General features: G+C 37.9%; 1 protein-coding gene across 2 annotated transcripts; it reads left to right on the plus strand.

Moving 5' to 3' along the window:
- Window positions 1-25048, plus strand: SLC22A9 (solute carrier family 22 (organic anion transporter), member 9). 2 transcript variants are annotated; one of them, NM_001046006.2, is given in 10 exon segments: window positions 1-446; window positions 1132-1235; window positions 10649-10803; window positions 10906-11074; window positions 12294-12417; window positions 20158-20273; window positions 20942-21156; window positions 22472-22580; window positions 23551-23754; window positions 24372-25048. In NM_001046006.2, coding segments are annotated over 10 exon segments (1659 nt in total). In that variant the 5' UTR covers window positions 1-44; the 3' UTR covers window positions 24433-25048.

Below are 25048 nucleotides of genomic sequence, written 5' to 3' on the forward strand. Positions count from 1 at the left end.
AAATAGTCATTTTGCTTCCTCTTGGGGATCACTGCTCAGCCTCGATGGCCTTTCAGGACCTCCTGGATCAAGTTGGAGGCCTGGGGCGATTCCAGATCCTTCAGATGCTTTTGCTTTGTATCTCCAGCCTCATCACCTACCCTCATATTCTATTGGAGAACTTCACTGCAGCTGTCCCTGGTCATCAATGTTGGGTCCACATTCTCAACAATAATACTGACTCTGCTAATGCCACTGGGACCCTCAGCCCTGATGCCCTCCTGAGAATCTCCATCCCACTGGACTCAAACCTGAGGCCAGAGAAGTGTCGTCGCTTCAGCCGCCCCCAGTGGCAGCTCCTTAATCTTAACAGGACCTTCCCCAACATAACTGACCTGGACACAGAGTCCTGTGTGGACGGCTGGGTATATGACCAAAGCATCTTCACCTCCACTATCGTGACTGAGGTAAGAGGCCTCATTTATGTCTTGTGAGTATATGGTCTGAGTCTTTAAGGGTAACTGAGTAACGAATAAGTTTCTAGCCTTTTTAGTCACTATTAGGTGCTCATTCTTCAATCTTTAAGCAAATATTAATTACTTCTTTATTGAATGCCAAACACCTATATATTTAATAAGTTTAATGAATTCAAAAACAGATGTGACCTTGCTATTATATGGCTTTTATTGTTAGAAAGACCAAAGGTTAAGAAAGTAATTTATGTGATGTGTTTAAAAGATCATTAATGTTCAGCCTTGCTCGTAAATTAGAAATATCAGAGATATTGATGGAAACCTCCAAGCACTGTATCCTAAAGCAGCCATATAAGAAGACCTGTGATGAAATTCTGGCATCAGGAAACTTTTTAAGGCCCTCAAATATTGCACACTATGGCCAAGATTGAGGACCACTTAATATGGAACAAAATAAGGCATTGTTAAATCTAACAGCTTTAGAGAAGGCTTCCTAAAAGAAGTTATATTTAAGCTGAGACTTGAATAGTAAAAATCAGCTAATGTAAAAAAGGAAGCTGGAGAGGGAAAAGGGGATAAAATAAACAACCATGTGAATTGTTTAAACTGCTTCAATCAGGTTTCCACTGAGAGGTTATAAATCGTGGAGCTCTCCTTTGCTGCTTTCTTTCTCTTCCAGTGGGACCTGGTATGTGAATCTCAGTCACTAAAATCAATGGCCAAATTCTTATTCATGGCTGGAATGCTGGTGGGAAGCATCGTATATGGCCATTTATCAGACAGGTGAGTGTCTCTGAATCACAGCTCTCTTTACTCAGGTATTTTCAAGAACTCATAAGTATTCTTCCATTAAGAAACATTTATTGCAAATTACACTGTCCTGGGGCTTCCTTAGTCCCCAGGGATCTAGAAACACAAACAAATGGAGAATTGCTATCAGTGTGGTAAGTGCTACTTTATCAGCTGTGAGCATTGCGTATGGGATGCAGAAACAACATCTCCATCAGACATGGGAGCAGTTTTAGGATGAGGTTTGGAGCAGAGGTGCCACATCATAGCTTATAAAGATTAAGAAAATAGGTGCCTATGGGAACAGAGAGGAACATGTTTCATGTCATGAGATTCAACCTGTGTTCAGTCCCTCCTAACGTCTCTTATCTGCATGCTTGTGGATTTTTAGAGTATGGTTATCATGTCCTTATTTCTCAAATATGCTGGTAGACATTCCTATGAAACCTGTGTTATACATAACAATGTATCTTGGTGGTGTATAAAAAAATATTTCCGTGGCCTTGATTTTTATTTTTCTAAAACACTACAGTAAACATAAAAATTTCAACCTTGTAGGGGAATTAATCTAATGACAACTTCTATCACAACTTGTGGTCTTAGAAATGGAAGTATCCTGTGCCTGACAGTACACTTCTGAATTAGACAACCCAACCAATTCCACCAACCACCCAAGTCTGTCTTCTCTAAAGGGTATGGGGAATTAAGGTGCTCCTTACCATCTACTAGCATAATGTCATCTATTATCTCAGCTGAAAATAATGAATTCTGAGTGTATGATCTTTTTTTTTTTTTTAAGGTAAGATACCTTATTTAAAAAGGTACCTTATAAAAGTGTTCAGAGTCACAGTGTTCATTTCTAACAGTTCTGTAACACATATGAAAGTGAAAGTGAAAGTCGCTCAGTTATGTCTGACTCTTTGCAGCCCCATGGACTGTGTAATCCATGGAATTCTCCAGGCCAGAATACTGGAGTGGGTAGACTTTCCCTTCTCCAGAGGATCTTCCCAACCCAGGGATTGAACCCAGATCTCCCACATGGCGGGCAGATTCATTACCAGCTGAGCCACAAGGGAAGTCTGGATATGAAGCCCTATTCCATTGATCCATTCAGTAATACAGAACTGTTAGATTATACATAGTGTATAAAAGTGTTCAGAGTCGGAGTGTTCATTTCTAACAGCTCAATTACACAGAACTGTTTACCTTGCAGAAATAAAAATTAAACAATATATCTATGCTGACTGATTTTTGAAAAAGTTTCAAGCCCATTTAATGGGTAAAATATGCCCTGTTTAACAAACAGAGCAGTGCCAATTAGACATACAGCAAAAGATGCAAGTAAACCTAAAACCAAGCAAATATTAACACAAAATGGATTCGCAACTTTAATAAAAGAGCTAAAACCATAAAACTCTTAGAAGAAAACAGGGATAAATCTTCTTGACTTTGGCAATGGATTCTTAGATATAACATTAAAAGTGTGAGTAACAAAAGAAGATATAAATAGGTGGGCTTTCATCAAAATTAAAAACTTCAGCACATCAAAGGGTATTATCCATAAAGTGAAAAGATAATGTGTCTAATGGGAGAAAATATTTGTAAATCATATATAAAGAATAAAGATAGGTGAATAGACCAATGGAATAGGGTTTAATATCCAGACTATATAAAAACTGGATAAGACTATATATCTTACAACTCAACAACAAAAAGACAATGAGCAAAAGTCTTGAATATACATTTCTTTTATAAAGTTATATATATAGGGCATAAGCATATAAAAAGATGCTCAACATGATGTCATTTTAAAACTATAAGTCAAAACACAATAAAATGCCGCTTCACATGTACTAGGATTGCTATAATCCAAAAAAACGGAAAATAGCATGCTTTCACAAGGATGTAGAAAAACTGGAATCTTGTACATTGTTGATGGGGAGGTGAATTGGTACCACCACTATGACAAATACTTTTGGCATCTTCAAAAAATTAAATTTAGAGAAACCACATGACCTAACAATTTCATTGCTAAGTATAAAATCAGAAGAGTTGAAAACAAGGACTCAAATAGCTTATAAAACAATGTCATTGCAACATTATTCACAATAGGCAAAAGGTTAAAACTACACATATCCATCAACAGATAAATGGGTAAAATGTGATATGTACAGCCATAAAAAGAAATAAAGTTCTGTATATCATCCTAAAACTTGTAGGACCATGAAAACATGTAAACTAAAATGACAGACAAAATATAACAAATGCTTATGATCCCACTTACCTAAAATATATAGACTAGGAAAATTCATGAAGAAAAATGCAGATTAGAGATACCAGAAGCTGGGAAGAAAAAGGAATGAGGAGTTATTGCTTAATGGGTACAAAGTTTCTACTGAGGATTTTGAAAAGTTTTGGCAGTAGAGAGTGATGATGGTTGCCTAACATCATGAATGTAATACCAGTGAGTGACCTATGTAATCAAAAGTGGTTAAAATAGCCAATCATATTTTATGTATTATACTACAACTAAAAAGAAATATGAGGCTTCCCTAGTGGCTCAGATGGTAAAGAACCACCTGCAGTGTGGGAGACCTGGGTTCAATCCCTGGGTTGGGAAGATCCCTTAGAGAAGGGCATGGCAACCCACTCCAGTATTCTTGCCTACAGAATCCCCATGGACAGAGGAATCTGGAGGGCTACAGTCCATGGGATCGCAAAGAGTCAGACATGACTGAGTGACTTAGCACACACAGCACAAAAAGAAGTATAACGAAAAGAATGAGAAGACAAACCACAAACTGGGAAAATATACTTGCAAAAGACACCTGAAAAAGAATAGTTAACCAAAATACACAAAGAACTCTTTGAAATTTATTTATCTGTTTTTAATTGGAGGATAGTTGCTTTACAACAGTGTGTTGATTTCTGCCGTATATCAACATGATCAGCCATAGCCATATGTAAACAAAAAACTCTTAAAAAAAAGAAAAATGAACGTTCTAATTAAAATATGACCCACCTCCCAGAATATTGGAAATAAAAGCAAAAATAAACAAATGGGACCTAATTAAAATTAAAAGCTTCTGCACAACAAAAGAAACTATAAGCAAGGTGAAAAGACAGCCTTCAGAATGGGAGAAAATAATAGCAAATGAAGCAACTGACAAACAACTAATCTCAAAAATATACAAGCAACTCCTGCAGTTCAATTCCAGACAAATAAATGACCCAATCAAAAAAGAGGCCAAAGAACTAAATAGACATTTCTCCAAAGAAGACATACAGATAGCTAACAAACACATGAAAAGATGCTCAACATCACTCACTATCAGAGAAATGCAAATCAAAATCACAATGAGGTACCATTTCACACCAGTCAGAATGGCTGCAATCCAAAAGTCTACAAGCAATAAATGCTGGAGAGGGTGTGGAGAAAAGGGAACCCTCTTACACTGTTGTTGGGAATGCAAACTAGTACAGCCACTATGGAGAACAGTGTGGAGATTCCTTAAAAAACTGGAAATAGAACTGCCTTATGACTCAGCAATCCCACTGCTGGGCATACACACCAAGGAAGCCAGAATTGAAAAAGACACGTGTACCCCAATGTTCATTGCAGCACTGTTTATAATAGCCAGGACCTGGAAGCAACCTAGATGTCCATCAGCAGATGAATGGATAAGAAAGTGGTGGTACATATACACAATGGAGTATTACTCAGCCATGAAAAAGAATACATTTGAATCAGTTCTAATGAGGTGGGTGAAACTGTAGCCTATTATACAGAGTGAAGTAAGCCAGAAAGAAAAACACCAATACAGTATACTAACACATATATATGGAATTTAGAAAGACGGTAATGATAACCCTGTATGCGAGACAGCAAAAGAGACACAGATATATAGAACAGTCTTCTGGACTCTGTGGGAGAGGGAAAGGGTGGGATGATTTGGGAGAATGGCATTGAAACATGTATAATATCATATAAGAAACGAATCGCCAGTCCGGGTTCGATGCAGGATACAGGATGCTTGGGGCTGGTGCACTAGGATGACCCAGAGGGATGGTACGGGGAAGGAGGAGAGAGGCGGATTCAGGATGGGGAACATGTGTACACCCGTGGTGGATTCATGTTAATGTATGGAAAACCAATACAATATTGTAAAGTAATTAGCCTCCAATTAAAATAAATGAATTTAAATTAAAAAAAATATAGTCAGAAAATTTGAACGACATCTCCACAGAAGTTGTACAGATGGCAAATAAACATATGAAAAGATGCTCCACAGCATATATCTTTAGGGAAATACAAACTAAAACAATGATATACTACTACATACCTATTATACAGATAGATAGATAGATACACATCAAATGCAAAGATGTAGAGCAGCAGGCACTCTATCTTATTCATTGCTGATGGGAATGTAAAATAATATAGCCACTTTTGAAAACATGTTGACAGTTTCTTACAAAATTGAGCACATTCTTGCCAAATAATCTAGGAATCATACTCCTTGGTAATTACCAAGGAGCTGAAAAGTTATGTCCACACAAAACCTACCCAGGGATGTTCATAGCAGCCTTATTCATATCTCCTAAGCCAAAACTTAGAAGATGAAAGCATGGATAAATGCATTTATTTTAGCAAATTGTGGTACATCAAGCCATAGGATCTTATTCAATGCTAAAAGGAAATGAACTATCAAGCCATGAAAAGATATGGAAGAACTTTAGATATATACTGCAAAGTGAAAGAACCTAATCTGGAAAGTCTATATACTGTATGATTCCAACTACATAACATTCTGGAAAAGATAAAACTATGGAAACAGCAAAATGATAAGTGGTAGATAGGAGGAAAATAGGGCTTCCCTGGTGGCTCAAATGGTAAAGAGTCCGCCTGCAATGTGGGAGACCTGAGCTCGATCCCTGGGTTGGGAAGATCCACTGGAGGAAGGCATGGCAACCCACTCCATTATTCTTGCCTGGAGAATCCCCATGAACAGAGGAGCCTGGCAGGCTACAGTCAGACACGACTGAGCAACCAAGCACACAGCACACACAGGAGGAAAATAAAAGAATAGGCAGAACACAGAGGTATTTTAGGGCAGTGAAACTACTCTTTATGACACTGTAACAGTGGGCACATGTCATTACATTTGTCAAAACCCATAGAATGTACAATAGCAAGAGTGCATCTAATGTATTCCTAATGAACCTTGGAAAATAATGACATATCACTGTAGGTTCATTAGTTGCATCAAATGTCTATTGGTGCAAACAGGTAGGGACACTGCATGAGTAGGGGCAGGGTATATTGAGAAATCTCTGTATTTTCCTTTCATTGTTGCAGTCAACCTAAACTCCTCTAAAAAATTAAGTTCTTTAAAAAACACCAAATTAGGAGCACCTAAATACGTAAAGCAAATATTAACAGACATAAAGGGAGAAATTGACATGACACAATAATAATAGGGGACTTCGGCACCTTGATTATACCAATGGAGAGATCATCCAGACAGAAAATCAGTAGCAGCATTAAATGGCACATTAAACCAGATGGTCTTAATATATATACACATATGTATGTATATATACATATGTATATATAGATTAACTCATCAAAAAACAGAATACACATTCTTTTCAAGTACACATGTAACATTATCCAGGATAAGTCATATGAGAGGTCACAAAACCAGTAATAGTAAATTTAAAAAAATTGAAATCCTATCAGGCATCTTTTGTGACCACAATACTATGAGACTGGAAATCCACTATAAGAAAAAAAAACTGCCAAAAACACAAGGATATGGAGGTTAAACAAAGGCCGCTAAATAACTAATGGTTCACTGAGTAAATCAAAGAAGAAATTAAAAAAAAATACCTAGAGACAAGTGAAACTGAAAACACAGCAATCCAAAATCTATGGAAATCAGCAAAAGCAGTACCAAGAGGAAATTTATACAAGTCTACCTCAGAAAACAAGAAAAATCTCAAATAATAACCAAACCTTACACCTCAAGAACTAAAAAGAAGAACAAACAAAACCCAGAGTTAGCAGAAGGAAAAAAATAAATATCAGAGCAAAAAAATCAATAATACATTAAAAGGATCATACACCATGGTCAAGTAGAATTTATCCCAGGGTAGGGATGCAACAGTGGTTCAGTATCTGCAAATCAATCAGTGTAATAAAACACATTAACAAACTGAAGAATAAAAATCTATTATCATCTTGATAAATGCAGAAAAACCTTGAAAAAATCCAACATTTATTTATGATAAAAGCTCTCAACAAAGAAGTTACATGTCTCAACACACTAAAGGCCATATGTGACAAGCCCACAGTTAACTAACATCATACTCAATGGTGGAAAATTGATAGCATTTCCAGTAATATCAGGATCAAGACAAGGACACCCTCCCTCACCTCTTTTATTCACTTTTATTTACATAGTACTGGAAGTCCTAGCCACAGCAATCAAATTAAAAAAAAAAAAAAAGAAAAGGAATCCAAATTGTAAAGGAAGAAGTAAAACTGTCACTGTTTTTAAATAATATGACACCATAAACAGAAAATCCTAAAGATGCTACCAAAAAGCTACTAGAACCCATCAATGAATTTGGCAAAGTTGCAGGATATAAGGAGAAGGTAATGGCATTCCCTCTCCAGTACTCTTGCCTGGAAAATCCCATGGACGGAGGAGCCTGGTAAGCTGCAGTCCATGGGGTCGCGAAGAGTTGGACACGACTGAGTGAGTTCACTTTCACTTTTCACTTTCATGCATTGGAGAAGGAAATGGCAAACCCACTCCAATGTTCTTGCTTGGAGAATCCCAGGGACGGGGGAGCCTGGTGGGCTGCCATCTATGGGGTCGCACAGAGTCGGAAATAACTGAAGCGACTTAGCAGCAGCAGCAGCAGCAGCAGCAGCAGCAGCAGGATATAAAATTAATTTACAGAAATCTGTTATATTTCTGTATACTAACAATCAGAAAGAAAAATTAAGAAAACAATCCCATTTACAGTTGCATCAAAAAGAATAAAAATCCTAAGAATAAGTCCAAATGAAGGGGTACAATATCTGTACTTGGAAAACTATTAGTCATTGATGAAAGAAATGGAAAACAACCACAAAAGAGGAAAGATAAACTGTCCTCAAGGATTAGAGAATAAATATTGCTAAAATGAACATACTGCCCAAGGTGATGCCCAAAATCAATGCACTCCCTATCAAATTACCAAAGTTATTTCTCACAGAACTAGAATAAATAATTCTAAAACCTATATGGAAGCATGAAAGACCCCCCAACAGCCAAAGCAATCCTGAGAAAGAAGAGCAAAGCTGGAGTGTCATGCTTTCTGATTTCAAACTACACTACACGTGTACACCCATGGTGGACCATGTTGATGCATGACAAAACCAATACAATATTGTAAAGCAAAAAAAAATAATAATAATAAATAAATAAATAAAACAAACTACACTACAAAGGTACAGTAATCAAAATTTTATATGAGCTCAAAACCAGACACACAGATCAATAGGACCCAATAGAAAGCCCAGAAACAAACTCATCACATGTCTATGGGCAATTAAAGAATATACAATGGAAATAGATGGCCCTCCTCAGGAACCAGTATTGAGAAAACATGTCTGACTCTTTGCAAACCCATGGACTGTAGCTCTCCAGGCCTCTGTCCATGGAATTTTCCAGGTAATAATACTGGAATGGGTTACCATTTCCTGCTCCAGGAGATCTTCCCAACCCAGGAATCAAACCCACATCTCTTGCAGCTCCTGCATTGGCAGGCAGATTCTTTACCACTGTGCCACCTGGGAAGCCCTAAAATGGAATATTGCTCAGCCACGAAAAAGAATGATATCTTTCCATTTGTGACAATATGGATGAAGAAACAATTCAGACAAAGACAAATGCCAACTTCACTAATATGTAGAATATAAAAAGAAAACGATGAACAAAACAGAAACAGTTATGGATAAAGAGAACAATCAGGTGGTTCTAGAGGGACAGGGATGTGGGGGGGAAAATGATGAGGGAGACTAAGAGGTTTAAACTTCCAGGTGTGCAATAAATGAGCCAAGGATATGAAATGTACAGTGTGGGGAGTACAGTCATTAACTATGTAATATCTTTGTATGGAGACAAGCTTGTCTTACCATGGTGATCATTTTGATATGTATAGAAATACTGAATCACTATGTTGTGTAATAGGAACTGACCTAGTATTGTAGGTCAGTTAGACTCCAAAAGCAAACAAACTCACAGAAAGCTTTATTACCAGAGGCAGACATGAGAAGAGGGGAAATTGGATGAAAGCAGTTAAAAGGTAGAAACTTTCAGTTATAAGTACTAGGGATGCAATGTATAACATGATGAATATAATTAACATGGCTGCATGTTATATATGAAAGCTGTTAAGACAATAAATCCTGAGTTCTCATCACACAGAAAAAAAAATTTTCCCTTTCTTTAAATTTGCATCTATAGGGGATGATAAATGTTCACTAAATTTATTGTGATAATCATTTCATGACATGAGGCAAATCATTATCCTGTATACCTTAAACTTGTCCAGTGCTGTATTTCAATTATATCTCAACAAAATTTCATTGCAGCACTGTTTACAAAGCTAGGACATGGAAGCAACCTAAATGTCCATCGGCAGACGAATGGATAAGGAAGTTATGGTACATATACTCAATGGAATATTACTCAGCTATAAAAAAGAACACATTTGAGTCAGTTCTATTGAGGTGGATGAAACTGGAGCCTATTATTCAGAGTGAATTAAGCCAGAAAGAGAAACACCAATACAGTATATTAACACGTATATATGGAATTTAAAAAGATGGTAATGACGACCCTATATACAAGACTGCAAAAGAGACACAGATATAAAGAACAGACTTTTGGACTCTGTGGGAGAAGACAAAGGTGGGATAATTTGAGAGAATAGCATTGAAACATGTATATTACCATATGTAAAATAGATGACCAGTGTGTTTGATGCCTGAAGCAGGGCACTCAAAGCTGGTGCTCTGGGGCAACCCAGAGAGATGGGGTGGGGAGGGAAGTGGGAGGGGGGTTCAGGATGGTGAGACACATGTACATCCATGGCTGATTCATGTCAATGTATGGCAAAAACCACCACAATATTGTAAAGTAATTAGCCTCCAATTAAAATAAATACATTTAATTTAAAAAAAAACAAGGTAGGAGGAAGAAAAACAGAAATTTTTTAAAAAGAAAATAATAAGAAGAAAATTAGAAAACATCCCCTAAGTTTCAAAGTGTGTATTCTTTTTTTTTTTTTTTTCATTTCTACTATACTGTTGTGACTACTACTGTATCTAACCTGTTTCCATTTCTCAGGTTTGGGAGGAGGTTAATTTTCAGATGCTGTTTGCTCCAGCTTGCCATTACTGACACCAGTGCAGCCTTTGCTCCCACCTACCTCATTTACTGCTCGCTACGCTTCTTGGCTGGGTTTTCTACCATGAGCATCCTGACAAATTGTACTGTTCTTAGTAAGTCAAAACTTTGGGTCTTTGACATTTTCCAAGCCTTCAATTTGACTTTTGAATTCTAACTTTGTCTGAAGTCAAGATCCTGCTTGTGTTTTCTTTCAGTTGTAGAATGGACAGTGCCCCGATTCCAAGTCATGGGAATGACCCTGTCGATCTGTGCCGCTTGCTTGGGCCAGATCATCCTGGGAGGACTCGCTTTTGCCATTCGAGACTGGCACACCCTTCAGCTGGTGTTTTCTGTACCATTATTTGTCTTATTTCTTTCCTCAAGGTATAAAATTTCTTTATCTGAGAAGACCCTAGATGCAAGGTACATGGAGTTAGGATGCAAGAATTCTGATTGGTCTTAGTCAATATTTGAACACATGCTTAACTAATCTGTGCCCTGTGTACAATTAAAGAAGTAGAACAGTCAGTGTTACAAGATAATATCAAGGACATTCAGGTAAATGTGAATTTTAGATAAAACACGAAATTTTTATATAGTAACCCCCAATACTGAATGGAGCCTGAGTGATTACCTGGTGGCTCAGATGGTGAATAATCTGCCTGCAATGCAAGAGACCCGGGTTTGATCCCTAGAACAGGAATATCCCCTGGAGAAGGGAATGGCTACCCACTCCAATATTTTTGCCTGGAGAATTTCATGGACAGAGGAGCCTGGAGGGCTACAGTCCAAAGGTCGCAAAGAGTTGGGCACAACTAAAATCTAACACTTTCAATACTTTTCTGTATTTTTATTTACTAACCTGATAAAAATACAGTGTCTCGTTAAATTAAAATTTCAAATAAACAGCAAATACTTTTTACTGTATGCACAAAATATGGCATGGGACATAGTGGTACTCAAGGTTTACTCGTATTCACTAGTAATCTAAATTCAAATTTAACTAAACACAATATTTTATTTGCTAAAACTGATACTGTCCCTCTGAATCATAGGAAGGGAACACTATGACTCCAGGTCTATACTCTGGCAGTAAACGTTTCTGCATGCAGAGGTCATCTTCAGCGTTTCCTAGTTATGTGAAAGTGAAAGTCGCTCAGTCATGTCTGACTCTTGGCGACTCCATGGACTGTAGTCCATGGAATTCTCCAGGCCAGAATACTGGAGTGGATAGTCTTTCCCTTCTCCAGGGGATCTTCCCAACCCAGGGATCGAACACAGGTCTCCCAAATTGCAGGTGGATTATTTACCAGCTGAACCTCAAGGGAAGCCCAAGAATCCTGGAGTGGGTAGTCTATCCAGAGGATCTTCTCAACCCAGGAATCAAACCGGGCTGTCCTGCATTGCAGGTGGGTTCTTTATCAACTGAACTATCAGAGAAGCCCCTAGTTATGGTACGAGAGAATATACATTATATTTTCTGGTGTAACAAAACAAGAGGTAGGCATTAGATGGAAGGGGAGAGGTATTTCAGGAAAAAAAAGGTATGTGAAAAAATGAGGAAATGAGAGTTGGTTGTACCTCTGTTCTCTTCTTTGATCAGGTGGCTGGCAGAGTCTGCTCGGTGGCTGATTATCACCAACAGACCCGAGGAGGGCTTAAAGGAACTTAAGAAAGCTGCACACAGGAATGGAAGGAAGAATGCTGGAGACGCCCTAACCATGGAGGTGAACAGGAGAGGGGATTGGGATGACGTGACCTGACATACACCCTAGTCGGTGTCCAAGTGAATAAAGGGTGGGAACACAGGTGTGGTTGGGGTCTACTTAGCTCATTGTCCTCGTCTTCAATAGCCGCCCACATTGTTTGAGTGAATATTAAGAGAGAGCATGATGCTGCTGAAGGGACTGAACACAGATATTTCACTCAACAGAGGCAGAAAGCACTTAGTATGTATGATTGTAAAGACTGTGTATTGATCACCCTTTGTGTTAGAGAAAGTAAAAAACAAACAAACAAAAAAAACACAACCTAATCCATTTCTTTCCAATTAACATTCCAATGGCTTTTTTTGTCAAGATGGTAAGTCAAGAAGAAGGGCAGCTTAGTGACCATGCAGAAAAGAGCATGTGAAAGTGAAAAACAGTCGTGTCCAACTCTTTGCGACCCCATGGACTGTACAGTCCCTGGAATTCTTCAGGCCAGAGTTCTGGAGTGGATAGTCTTGCCTTTCTCCAGGGGATCTTCCCAACCCAGGGACTGAAGCCAGGTCTTCCACATTGCAGGCAGATTCTTTACCAGCTGAGCCACCAGGGAAGCCCAAGAATACTGGAGTTGGTAGTCTATCCCTTTTCCAGCAGGATCTTCCCAACCCAGGAATTGAACCAGGGTCTCCTGCATTGCAGGTGGATTCTTTACCAACTGAGTTATAAGGGAAGGCCATTATTAACTTTTTTTTGTTTGCAATGATAAGAGAATGGAAAGAATGCTAATAGAGACAAGGAGAAATCATCTGCCCTTGTTAATAGGAAAAAGAGAAGGTTAGGGGCTAGACAGTCAAACAAGAACAATGAAACATTTCTGCAAGTTCACTCATTGGCACATCTGATCAATTTTTTGAAATCACTTTATTGAGGTTTTAACATACAAAGAACTGTACCTATTTAATGTACAATTGATGGATTTGCAAGTTAGTATACATCTGAATATCATCACCACAGTTTATACAATAAACATATCCATTATCTCCTAAGACTTTCTCCGTCCTTCTTTATTATTTTTTGTGATAACACAATGTAAGACCTCCCACCACAGCAAATTTTGAGTGCACAGTACAGTATTATAACCCTAGACACAATGCTATAGATTCCTTTAGGATTGATTTATCTTGCTCAACTTAAACTTTGTACTCTATGATAAATATTGTCCCATTTCTCACATCCCCCAGCACCTGGCAAGCACTATTCAGAAACTCTCTGCTTCTTTGAGTTTGACTATTTTAGATTCCTTGTATAAGTGGTATCTTGTAGTATTTGTTCTTTTGCACATGGCTTATTTTTTGTAGCATAATATCCTCTAGGTTAATCACACTGTGGCAAATGGCAAAATTTCTTTACTTTTATTGCTGAATAATATACCATTTTGCATATATATAGATGGCACTTTCCTTTTCTATTCATCCATGAATGGACATTTGTTTCCATATCTTAGCTATTGGGAATAATGATCCAATGAACATATGAGGGCAGATATCTCTTCAAGATCCTGATTTCAATTCCTCTGAATGTGTATCCAGAAGAAGGATTACAGGATAACATGCTAGTTTTGGTCTCAATTTTTTGAGGAACCTCCCTACTGTTTCCATAGTGGCCACAGCATTTCACATTCCCAGCAACAGTGTACAAGGGTACCCTGTTCTCCACATCTTCACCAATATTTATTACTTTTTTTATAATAACCATTCTAACTGGTGTGCAGTGGTAACTCGTAATTTTGATTTGCCTTTCCCTAACAATTAGTGATGTCAAGCACTTTTTAATGTACCTGTTGGCCATTTGTATGTGGTCTTTGCAGAAAGGTCTGTTCAGTTTGTATGCCCATTTTTTGTTGTCACTCAGTTGCAAAGTCATGTCCAACTCTTTTCGAGCCCATTGACTGCAGCAGGCCAGGCTCCCCTGTCCTTCACTCTCTCCTGGAGTTTGCTCAAACTCATGCCCATTGAGTCGGTGATGCCATCCAACCATCTCATCCTCTGCCGTACCCTTGTCCTCCTGCTTTCAATCTTTTCCAGCATCAGGGTCTTTTCCAATGAGTCGGCTCTTCACATCAGGTGGCCAACGTATTGGAGCTTCAGCATCAGTCCTTCCAATGAAAATTTAGGGTTGATTTCCTTTAGGTTTGGCTAGTTTGATCTCCTTACTGTCCAAGGAACTCATCAAGAGTCATCTCCAGCATCTTTTTTATTTTATTTTATTTTTTAACTTTACAATATTGTATTGGTTTTACCATATATCCAGCATCTTCTAAAGCATTAGTTATTCATTGTTCAGCCTTCTTTATAATGCAATTCTCACATCCATACATGGCTACTGGAAAAACCATAGCTTTGACTAGACAGAACTTTAATTGAATTATTTGGGTTTTTCACTACTGAGTTGTAGGAGTTTCCTATATATTCTGGATATTAACCCTCTATAAGACACATGGCTCACAAATATTTGCTTCCAGTCTGCAGTTGCTTTTTAATTTTGTCAATTATTTCCTAGCTGTGTAAAGGCTTTTCAGTTTGATATAGTACCATTTGTCTATTTTTGCTTATTATCTGTGCTTTTGGTGTCAGAACCAAAAAATCATTGCCAAGACCAATATCAACAAGCTTCTCTCCTATATTTTCTTTAGCAATTTTATACTTTAGGTTTTTAGTCTTTAATCTATTTAAGTTGATTTTTTATTTTCTTCACTTACTTTATTTTAATTGGAGGATAACTTCTTTACAATATTGTGGTGGCTTTTGCCGTACATTGACATGAATCACCCACAGGTGCATAGTGTAAGGTAAATTTCCAATTTCATTTTTTGCATGTAGATATCCAATTTTAATAAACACCATTTATTAAAGACAATCTTGTCCCCATTGTGAATTCTTGGCACAACTGTCAGAAATCAATTGTCTGTATATGCATGAGTCTATTGCTGGGCTCTCTATTCTGTTCTATTGGTCTATATGTCTTTATGCCAGTATCATGCTCTTGATACCTGTGGCTTTGTTATATATTTTGAAACAAGAATATGTGATGCTTCCAGCTTTGTTTCTGTTCAAAAATGCTTTAACTGTCAGGGGGGTCTTCTATATTTCCATATGAATTTTAGGGTGTTTTTTTTTCTATTTCTGAAGAGAATGTCAATGGGATTTTGACAGGGATTTATTGAACCTGCATATTGCTTTGTGTTGTATGGACATCTTAACAATACTAATTTGTTTAATCCATGAGCATGGATGTCTTTTAAGTTTCTTGTATCTGCCTTAATTTCTTTCTTCAATGTTTTCAATATGCCAGTCTTTCACCTCCTTGGTTAAGTTTATCCCTAAATGCTTTATTGTTTTTGATGATATTGCAAATAAGACTGTCTTCCTAATGTTATTTTTAGATAGCTTGTGGCTGGTGTATAGAAATACAACTGATTTTATATGTTAAATTTTTATCCTGCAAATTAACTGAGTTCACTTTTAACAACTTTTTGGATATGTGTTTAGGTTTTTCTACAAATAAGATCATGTTGTCTAAAAAAAAGATCATTTTACTTCTTTCTTTCTGATTTGGATGCCTTATTTTTTTCTTATCTAATTGTTCTGGCCAGAACTTCCAATTCTATGTTGAACTGAAGTGCAATCCTTGTCTAGTTCCAGATCTTAGAGGAAAATTTTTCAGCTTTTCATTATAGAGTATGATATTAGCTGTGGGCTTTTCATACATGGCCTTTAATGGAAGTTCCTTCAGTACTTAATTTGTTGAGAATTTTTGCCATGGAAGTGTGTTGAATTTTGTCAAATGCATTTTCAGCATTTATTGTGAGAATCATATGATCTTTAGCCTTCATTCTGCTACTTTGGTGTATCACATTTATTTGCTTGTACTGAACCATCCTTGCATCCCAGGAATAAAGCCCACTGGGTAATGGTGTATGATCTTTTTAATATGCTGTTAAATTTGGTTTGCTAACATCTTGTTGCTTATTTTTTTGACCATATTCTTCAGGAATGTTGGCCTGTATTTTTTTTTTTTTCTTTTCTTTCCTTATGGTTTCTTTATTTCACTTTGCTGTTAGGACAATAGTGGCCTGACAAAATTAATTTAGAAGGATTTCTATCTTCTATTTTTTGGAAGAGTTTGAGAAGATTCATATTAATTCTTTAAATGTTTGGTAGAATTCATTTGTAATGCTATATAATATTAAGCTTTTATTTCTGGAATTTTTAATTACTGCCTCATGCTGTTTATTAGTTATTCATCTATTGAGGCTTTCTAGTTCTTCTCAGTTCAGTCTTTGTAGGTTATATGTCATATATTTGTGTTAGATTGATCCTTTTGCCATTATAAATTACCTTCTTGGTCTCTTGTGACAGTTTTTGATTAAAGTCTATTTTATCTATACAAGGTGACTATCCCTGCTCTATTTTGGTTATCATTTTCATGGAATGTCTTTTTTCATCCATTATTTAAAGTCTATGGTTTTCTTAAACTTTAGAAATGGAAAAACCTTCTAAATTCATTTTGTCAGGCCAATATGATCCTGACACCAAAATGAGACAAAGATACCATAAGAAAAGAAAAGAAAGAAATATAGGCCAACATTCCTGAAGAGTATAGCTGAAAAATCATCAACAAGATGTTAGAAAACCAAATTCAACAATTAAAAAGATCATACACCATTACCCAGTTGATGTTTTTGAACTGTGGTGTTGGAAAAGACTCTTGAGAGTCCCTTGGACTGCAAGGAGATCAAACCAGTCAATCCTAAAGGAAATCAATCCTGAATACGCATTGGAAGGACTGATGCTGAAGCTGAAACTCCACTACTTCGGCCATCTGATGCAAAAAGCAGACTCGTTAGAAAAGACTCTGATGCTGGGAAAGATTGAAGGCAGGAGGAGAAGGGGACGACAGAGGATGAAATGGTTGGACGGCATCACTGACTCAATGGACATGAGTTTGAAGAAGCTCTGGGAAATGGTGAAGGACAGGGAAACCTTGAGTGCTGCAGTCCATGGAGTCACAAAGAGTAGGACACAACTGAGTGACTGAAAAACAGGAAATGTAAAGCGATTCTCTTACAGATAGCAGAGAACTTACAGTGGGGGTCAAGCCAGGGTGTGCTGGAAAATGTTTAACACTTTAGTTACAGGAAGAAAAAAAAGCCATAGGTCTCAGATTTGTGGTGCTGATCAATTTCTGTGATGTGAATATTACCACCATAGTCAGTTTCAAGCCACCAACAGGATGGTAACTGCTTAACAAACTATCTAAAAATTTAACAAAGGGCTTTTATGAATTTTCACACTGATTCCAGGACACAACTGGGCAAGGGTTCAAACAGGGGCTGTTTCATGCATTTTAACCCAGGATAGTGTTATGAGTGGTATGAATATTTAGAAGAGGCCGGAGATTGAATTGCCAACATCTGCTGGATCATTGAAAAAGCAAGAGGGTTCCAGGAAAAGATCTATTTCTGCTTTATTGACTGCCAAAACCTTTGACTGTGTGGACCACAACAAACTGTTGAAAATCCTGAAAGAGATGGGAATACCAAACCACCTTACCTGCCCTTTGAGAAATCTGTATGAAGGTAAAGGAGCAACAGTTAGAACCATACGTGGAACAACGGACTGGTTCCAAATTGGGAAGGGAGTACATCAAGGCTGTATATTGTCACCCTGCTTATTTAACTTATATTCAGAGTACATCATGTGAAATGTCGGTCTGGATGAAGCACAAGCTGGGATCAAGATGGCCGGGAGAAATATCAATGACTCAGATATGCAGATGACACCACCCTTATGGCACAAAGTGAAGAAGAACTAAAGAACCTCTTGATGAAAGTGAAAGAGGAGAGTGAAAAATTTGGCTTAAAGCTCAACATTCAGAAAACTAAGATCATGGCATTTGGTCCCATCATTTCATGGCAAATAAGTGGAAAAAATGGAAGCAGTGACAGACTATTTTCTTGGGCTCCAAAATCACTGCAGATGGTGACTATAGCCGTGAAATTAAAAGACACTTGCTCCTTGGAAGAAAAGCTATGACCAAGCTAGACAGCATATTAAAAAGCAGAGACATCACTTTGCCAACAAAGGTCCATCCAGTCAAAGTTACAGTTTTTCCAGCAGTCATGTATGGATGTGAAAGTTGGACTATAAAGGGAGCTGAGTGCCAAAGAATTGATGCTTTTGAACCGGGTGTTGGATAAGACTCTTGAGAGTCCCATGGACTGCAAGGAGATCCAACCAGTCCATCCTAAAGGAAATCAGTCCTGAATATTCATTGGAAGGACTGGTGCTGAAACTGAAACTCCAATATTTTGGCCACATGATGCAAAGAACTGACCCATTGGAAAAGACCCTGATCCTGGGAAAGATTAAAAGCAGGAGGAGAAAAGGCTGACAGAGGATGAGATGGTTGGATGGCATCATCAACTTAATGGACATGACTTTGAGCAAGCTTCAGGAGTTGGTAATGGACAGGGAAGCCTGACCTGCTGCAGTCCATGGAGTTGCAAAGAGTCAGACACGACTGAGTAACTGAACTGAACTAAACTTACATTGTCATCCAAGACGCAATCCTGACTCCTTTCTTCTAAAAGCCTAAGTCCAATATTTTCACTACTCAGGTTATAACTGAAAGGATCTTATTGCATTTGTAGGTACTCAGTTAAGGTGGGCTTTCACTTCTCTGAATTCCTCATGAAATTATTCCAATGGACTTTATGGTATTTTTTCATTTGTAGAGGTGGGATAAGAATTAAGACTATATTGTTTGAATAACTAATAAATAGGTATCTGAGATAAATTGGATATAATTCCATATACACATTTATAGCCTCATGTATGGCCCTGGAAATCCTTGTGAGAGAAATGCTATTATTTTTCTCCACCTACTCTTCTCCTACTCTGATTCCTCTACTTGTTCTTTTTGTTGTTGTAGTTGTTTGGTCACTAAGTCATGACCAACTCTTTGTAACTCCATGGACTGTGGCACTCCAGGCTTCTCTGTCCTCCACTATCTCCTGGAGTTTCTCAAATTCGTGTTCATTGAGCTGTTGATGTGAATTGAGTTTCATAAATATTTAATCACATTTCTCAAGGTATATACCTAGCATATTGCAGGACTATTAAGTAACTCCATATTATAACCAGTTCTGAATATAAATCATTCTACTCCAAGATCTCTCCTGATTTCATCCTCAGATTTAACTCTAGGCATCTCATTCGTGGAGGCACAACGTGCCAGGAACTCCCCAAAAAGTGACTGAACAAAGAACCAAAACAAAGAATCTCAGGAAATGTTCTTTTCCCTGAGATAAACAGTTTTTCTGCAAGGGACAGCCAGCTGATAGCCAAGCTTAGTTTCCAGGTCTTTCATGCCCATCTGGCACAAATGGAGCTTTGGACCATTATCCAAGTAAGCCTGATTTGATTCCCTTTCTTATCTGCATATCTGACATATAATCCCTTTCCAATGCCCTGCAGCCCTCTCAAATCCTGTGTTTAAATATTTTTGGTGCTACATAATTTCCTTCAGTCCCTTTTAACTCAGCAATTCTCTATTCATATCACTTTTACACCCATCGTTACATTTTCAATGACTACATTTTGCAGTAGACAGAAAAGGAAGTCGTCTATCTTGTCCTCTGTTGGGGGCCTCACAATGCCGACCACTGTATGACAACTGAACAGTTTGTTGTTGTTAAAGGTCCTGAGATCCGCCATGCAGGAGGAGCTGGAGGCAGCACAGATCAAATCTTCTGTGTTTGACTTGTTCCGCACACCCAACCTGCGTAAAAGGATCTGTCTCCTGTCCTTTGTAAGGTGGGCTTCACACAGTGCGTGAGAGATGTTAAAATAGTGGCGACATGAATCTATTCCTTATCAAAAGAGCAACATGGTGGGAACAGATCTGAGATAAAACAGAGAGAAAGCCATAATGATAACTACTGTGTTGAATAGTCAAAGGGTTATGAAAAGACTGACCCAGAGCTAGGTATACAACATAGAGTTCTGTTTAGTGTATCACCCTACCAAGTTCATCACTGGAAACAGAGGCTAAGAACTTCAGACATTCTCATGATACAATGTTGGCTTTAACTCTCTTCACTTGTTTGTTTTCATTTTAATTAAGGTAAAATTACAAACCATAAAATGAAGAAGAATATATAGCCTGATGAATATTTCCATATGTAAATATGCAACCATCACCCAGATAAAGATACAGAAAAACTCTAAAGCCCTGGAAGGTTCCATCATGTGTCTTCCACAAAAATACTCCAAATCCTCCTCCAAAACATAACAATAATTAGGAGCTCCAAATATATAACTATCTTATAGTTTTAAAATCATCACTGTGTAAGGAAATATTTCCTAAAACCTATCATGTTTTTATACTTTAAAACCAACTGCTGGCTGCTTGGTTAATAGTTTGGATCATCATTTGTAAGACAAACCTTATGGTAAATGTTGTTCATCTTTGTTCACCACAGATTTGCAAACTTCATGTCATTTTTTGGTCTGATTCTCCACCTCCAGTATATGGGGAGCAATGTTTTCCTGTTCCAAGTTCTTTTTGGTGCAGTCAACCTCCCAGCCAATTGTGTTGCTTTTTGGGCGCTGAATCACCTGGGCCGTCAAGTAAGCCAGACACTCTTCCTGTTTCTTCTTGGAATCTCCATTCTGGCCATCACATTTGTGCCTCAAGGTGAGAAAAGAGCACAGGTTGAAATAAGAAAATGTCTTACCCCGGGTATTTGAAGACAGAATCTGAAGCCAGTAGGAAGTGAAGGCTAGGTTCTAAGGATTCTCCAAAACCAGTCTGAGGATTTAGGATAGATTCTGCCATTAAGTGGCTGCAAAATAGTTCAGACAGTTCAGACAACTAGTTGTCTTCATCATATCTGATATGTATTTGGTAATTGGTACCTGGGACAGCAATTGATCACTTACTCTTTGGCCAATCAAATTGTATCTCATATGAGGACGCAATACTGCCACTTCCTCTGTCTTGTCTCTTTCCTATTACAACAGTGTCAGTGACACTTTACTACCTGACTCTATGTATCCACTCATGTGTCCAGAATTAGGTCACCATAACTTCAACCTGGTTCCAGGTTGTCATCTTGACTCCACGGTATTTTTAATCCCTTCCCTTCAAGCATAGTAGATGTGTAGAATAGGGGAAAATGCATTAAGCTGTTAAGAGCCTCTCTTAAAATCCATGTTACTAAATTAAATGACCATATGCAATGAATAGGGGAAGCCAGATGGTCACCATGCTTCAGGTAACTCCCAGTGCAGTGGCATTTATACAGGATCCCATCTTGAATATCAGCTTCAATGCAAATGTGCTGCCTTTCAACAGAGCCCACTCCAACGTTGTAACACTTTCATGATTTTTTTTTAAATGGGATAGAAAACTGACTGTCTGAAACATCTTTCCAGAGGTTTCCAAAGTCTATTTTTTCCCTAAAACAGATCCTTATTCTTGAATCTTAAAATATTATTCTAGATCAGGCAATTTTCTAGCTTATCCATTAACATGAGCCCCATTCTTTTATGATTCTTTACTGCATTACTAGCCCTATGTCAATATTGTGTAAACACACAAGTTTTAAAGGATATTGATGAGTCTTAACATCTGTCAGTAATTGCTCATATGATAGTCCTATGTTATATATGAAAGACAGAGGAGACACTGGACAGAATAAATGAAAGCAAACCTTTTCTGGGATTTTGATTTTGTCACCTCCTCTGTCTTTAGGAAACTTCTAAGATCTCTGATATGCAGATACAATTGATTCAAATACTCAGGTTTTTAAATTCTCATTAAGCTGTAATATACAGATAAGTCACATTTCTCAGCTATTAGTCTCTGCACATTTTCCATTACATGCATTTTCTCTACCATGTATTTAACACATGCAAATGTTTCCAACTGTGTCTTTTTCACTTATAATTTGGGGGATGTTGATTTCTTCAGCTCAGATTTCCTGAGTCTCACCGATCTTCTTCTCCAGAAATGCAGACCCTGCGTATGGCTGTGTCAGCTTTGGGAATAGCGGTTTCTTCTGTGACTCTCATGTGTTCTTTTGCCCATGGAAATGAACTAACCCCCACCGTTCTCAGGTACACAAGCTCATGGAAGCTCTAGCAGAGTCAAAACAGACCTTTCCCAGCTAATTAAGACTTACAGAAGGAAGAAAACTAATCTGAATCATTATCAAAAGCATTGATTATAGTAGTATTAATAATAAAAATTAGAGCCAAAATTTTAATCAAAATCTCAATTTTGTTAGGCATGTTATGCCCTTTAATGTATCATCTCCCATAACCTGCTGAACCATTACGGTGCTGTGGGTAAGAGTATTTTTAAATGACAAAGACTTTTTTTTTTTTATCTTTCCACCTTATTTTATTCAAAGTATAATTGACTTGCAATATTATGTTAGTTTCAGGTGTACAAAATCAAGATTCAATACTTTTATACATTATGAAATGATCACTATTCTAGGACAAGTTACCATGTGTAATCATACAAGTTATTACCAATATGATATTATTGATTATTTTCCCTATGCCGTATGTTGCAGTCCCACCAGTTCAGTTCATTTCAGTCATTTAGTCATATACAACTCTGCAGCCACATGGACTGCGGCATGCCTGGCTTCCAAAGACTTTTTAAAAAACACGTGCACTTGAAAAAATTTGTGAGCAAATAAGAGTATATTTTAAATGTAAAAATACATCATTAGTCTTCATGTATCTAAATACTGCTCTGATGTCTCCCATGCCTGCAGGCGTGCTAAGTTGCTTCAGTCATGCCTGACTCTTTGTGACCCTATGGACTGTAGTCCACTGGGCTGCTCTGTCTACAGGATTCTCCAAGGAAGAATACTGATGGGTTGCCATGCCCTTCTCCAGGGGATCTTCCCAACTCAGGGATTGAACCTGAGTCCCTTACACTGGCAGGTTCTTTACCTCTAACTCCACCTAGGAACCCCATGTGGTCTCCCATAATCAAAGCAAAATAATACATCTCATATTACATGTATGAATTTATACCAGATTATTTTTGTATTGTTGTTTTCACTCCAAGGGTAACAGCTTCAGGATTCTTGGGAATTGCTTCTAATATTGGGGCAGCCCTGGCTCCCCTCTTGATGATCTTAACAGTGTATTCCCCCCACCTGCCCTGGATCATCTATGGAGTCTGCTCCATCCTTGGTGGCCTTGTTGTCCCACTTCTACCTGAAACCAGGAATAAGCCTCTGCCTGACTCCATCCAGGAAGTGGAAAAGGAGTGAGTAAACCCCTGCTTGTCCCTTACAGTTGCTATGTGATACAGGTCTGTGTTAAGGAGGCCAAGGCACCATACAAGGTCATTGTCCCCAGGGGAAGGCTTACATCTAGATTTCTCTAGGTGGTCAGTGCCTTCACTTTAGCTACAGCCTCATCCCTCCTCACAGTGACCTCAGACTTCCCCAAGGCTCCCCGGACCACCCAGACCAGCACCAGTAGGCACCAGTAGGCACCAGTAGGTTTAGTGATGAAGAAGTCAAAATTAGGTGCCCTAGTGTAACATAAACAACCCCTGAAGGTGTTTTACAAACATGCACAGACTTAAACATCAGATTCTCGCCCCTCAGGCCCTGGCAGCCCTCAGCCCAGTGAGGGCAGTAAGCTCTCTGAGATTACTGGTGTATGTAGGTCTGTGACCTGCCGTGGTCACTGAAGCAGGTCCCCGAGGGAGACCAAGGAGAGGGCAGGAGCCCCTCCTCTCTCTAAGATGACAATATATCTTAGGAGAAGGAGTCACAGACCAATACAACCCATTTTCTCTAAAGAATTTAAGGCATAGGTGCCTTTTCCATGTTTTTTAATCTTGTTCTTTTGTTGTTTTCATTGTATTTGCTCTAGGAGAAAAGACTCAAGAAAAGCAAAGCCAGAAGGTACTTTCATGAAAGTGACACAATTTTAAGGAATTCCATTCCAGGCACTATCTGCTAATAAAAGAGCAAGATAAACAAGAAAAATTGGGGTCATTCACAAATACTGGTAAAATTTGGAAAACAAATAAATAAAAACATGTAATAGGAAAATGGACCTCATTTACAATTGCAGTTCTAAGTAACTACATACAAAATACCTATGACTGATCATAATATGAAGTTTGAGGAAAGTCATGATGCTTTTAAAGGAATCATAATAAAACATGTATGTTTCTGGATAGAGAGACAGAACAGCATTAAAACCCATTGATTCTGTTCCAATTAATGGCACAGTCATTGATGGAATAATTATTAGGGGAACAACTTGAAAAATAGTTACAAATTTATCTACAGGTTAATAATAGGCAAGATTCAAAAAATGAAGTTAATGGAGGGAAGGTGGTACAAGTATTTGGGGCAGTACAGGCTGAAATGAAATGCAAATGCATTTACAACTCAAAAGACATCCAGAATAGGCTTGTGGCATGTAGAACACTTGAAATTTGGAAACTGGAACAGCATAAATCACTGATGGAAATAAATGATTATGTAATATGTATCATTAACTAACTTTGGAAATAAATGACTAATAATTACCTCACTCCA

Source organism: Bos taurus, chromosome 29, assembly GCF_002263795.3.
Source record: "Bos taurus isolate L1 Dominette 01449 registration number 42190680 breed Hereford chromosome 29, ARS-UCD2.0, whole genome shotgun sequence".
Lineage (NCBI taxonomy): Eukaryota > Metazoa > Chordata > Mammalia > Artiodactyla > Bovidae > Bos > Bos taurus.

Bases quoted from the DNA above. Each gene is read 5' to 3' on its own strand.
- SLC22A9 (XM_024987047.2), top strand. From the start codon at position 45: ATGGCCTTTCAGGACCTCCTGGATCAAGTTGGAGGCCTGGGGCGATTC. The intron at 12,418-20,157 runs GTGAACAGGAGA...TTGTTGTTAAAG, and splicing joins GAGACGCCCTAACCATGGAG to GTCCTGAGATCCGCCATGCA. The intron at 21,157-22,471 runs GTGAGAAAAGAG...CTTCTTCTCCAG, and splicing joins CATCACATTTGTGCCTCAAG to AAATGCAGACCCTGCGTATG.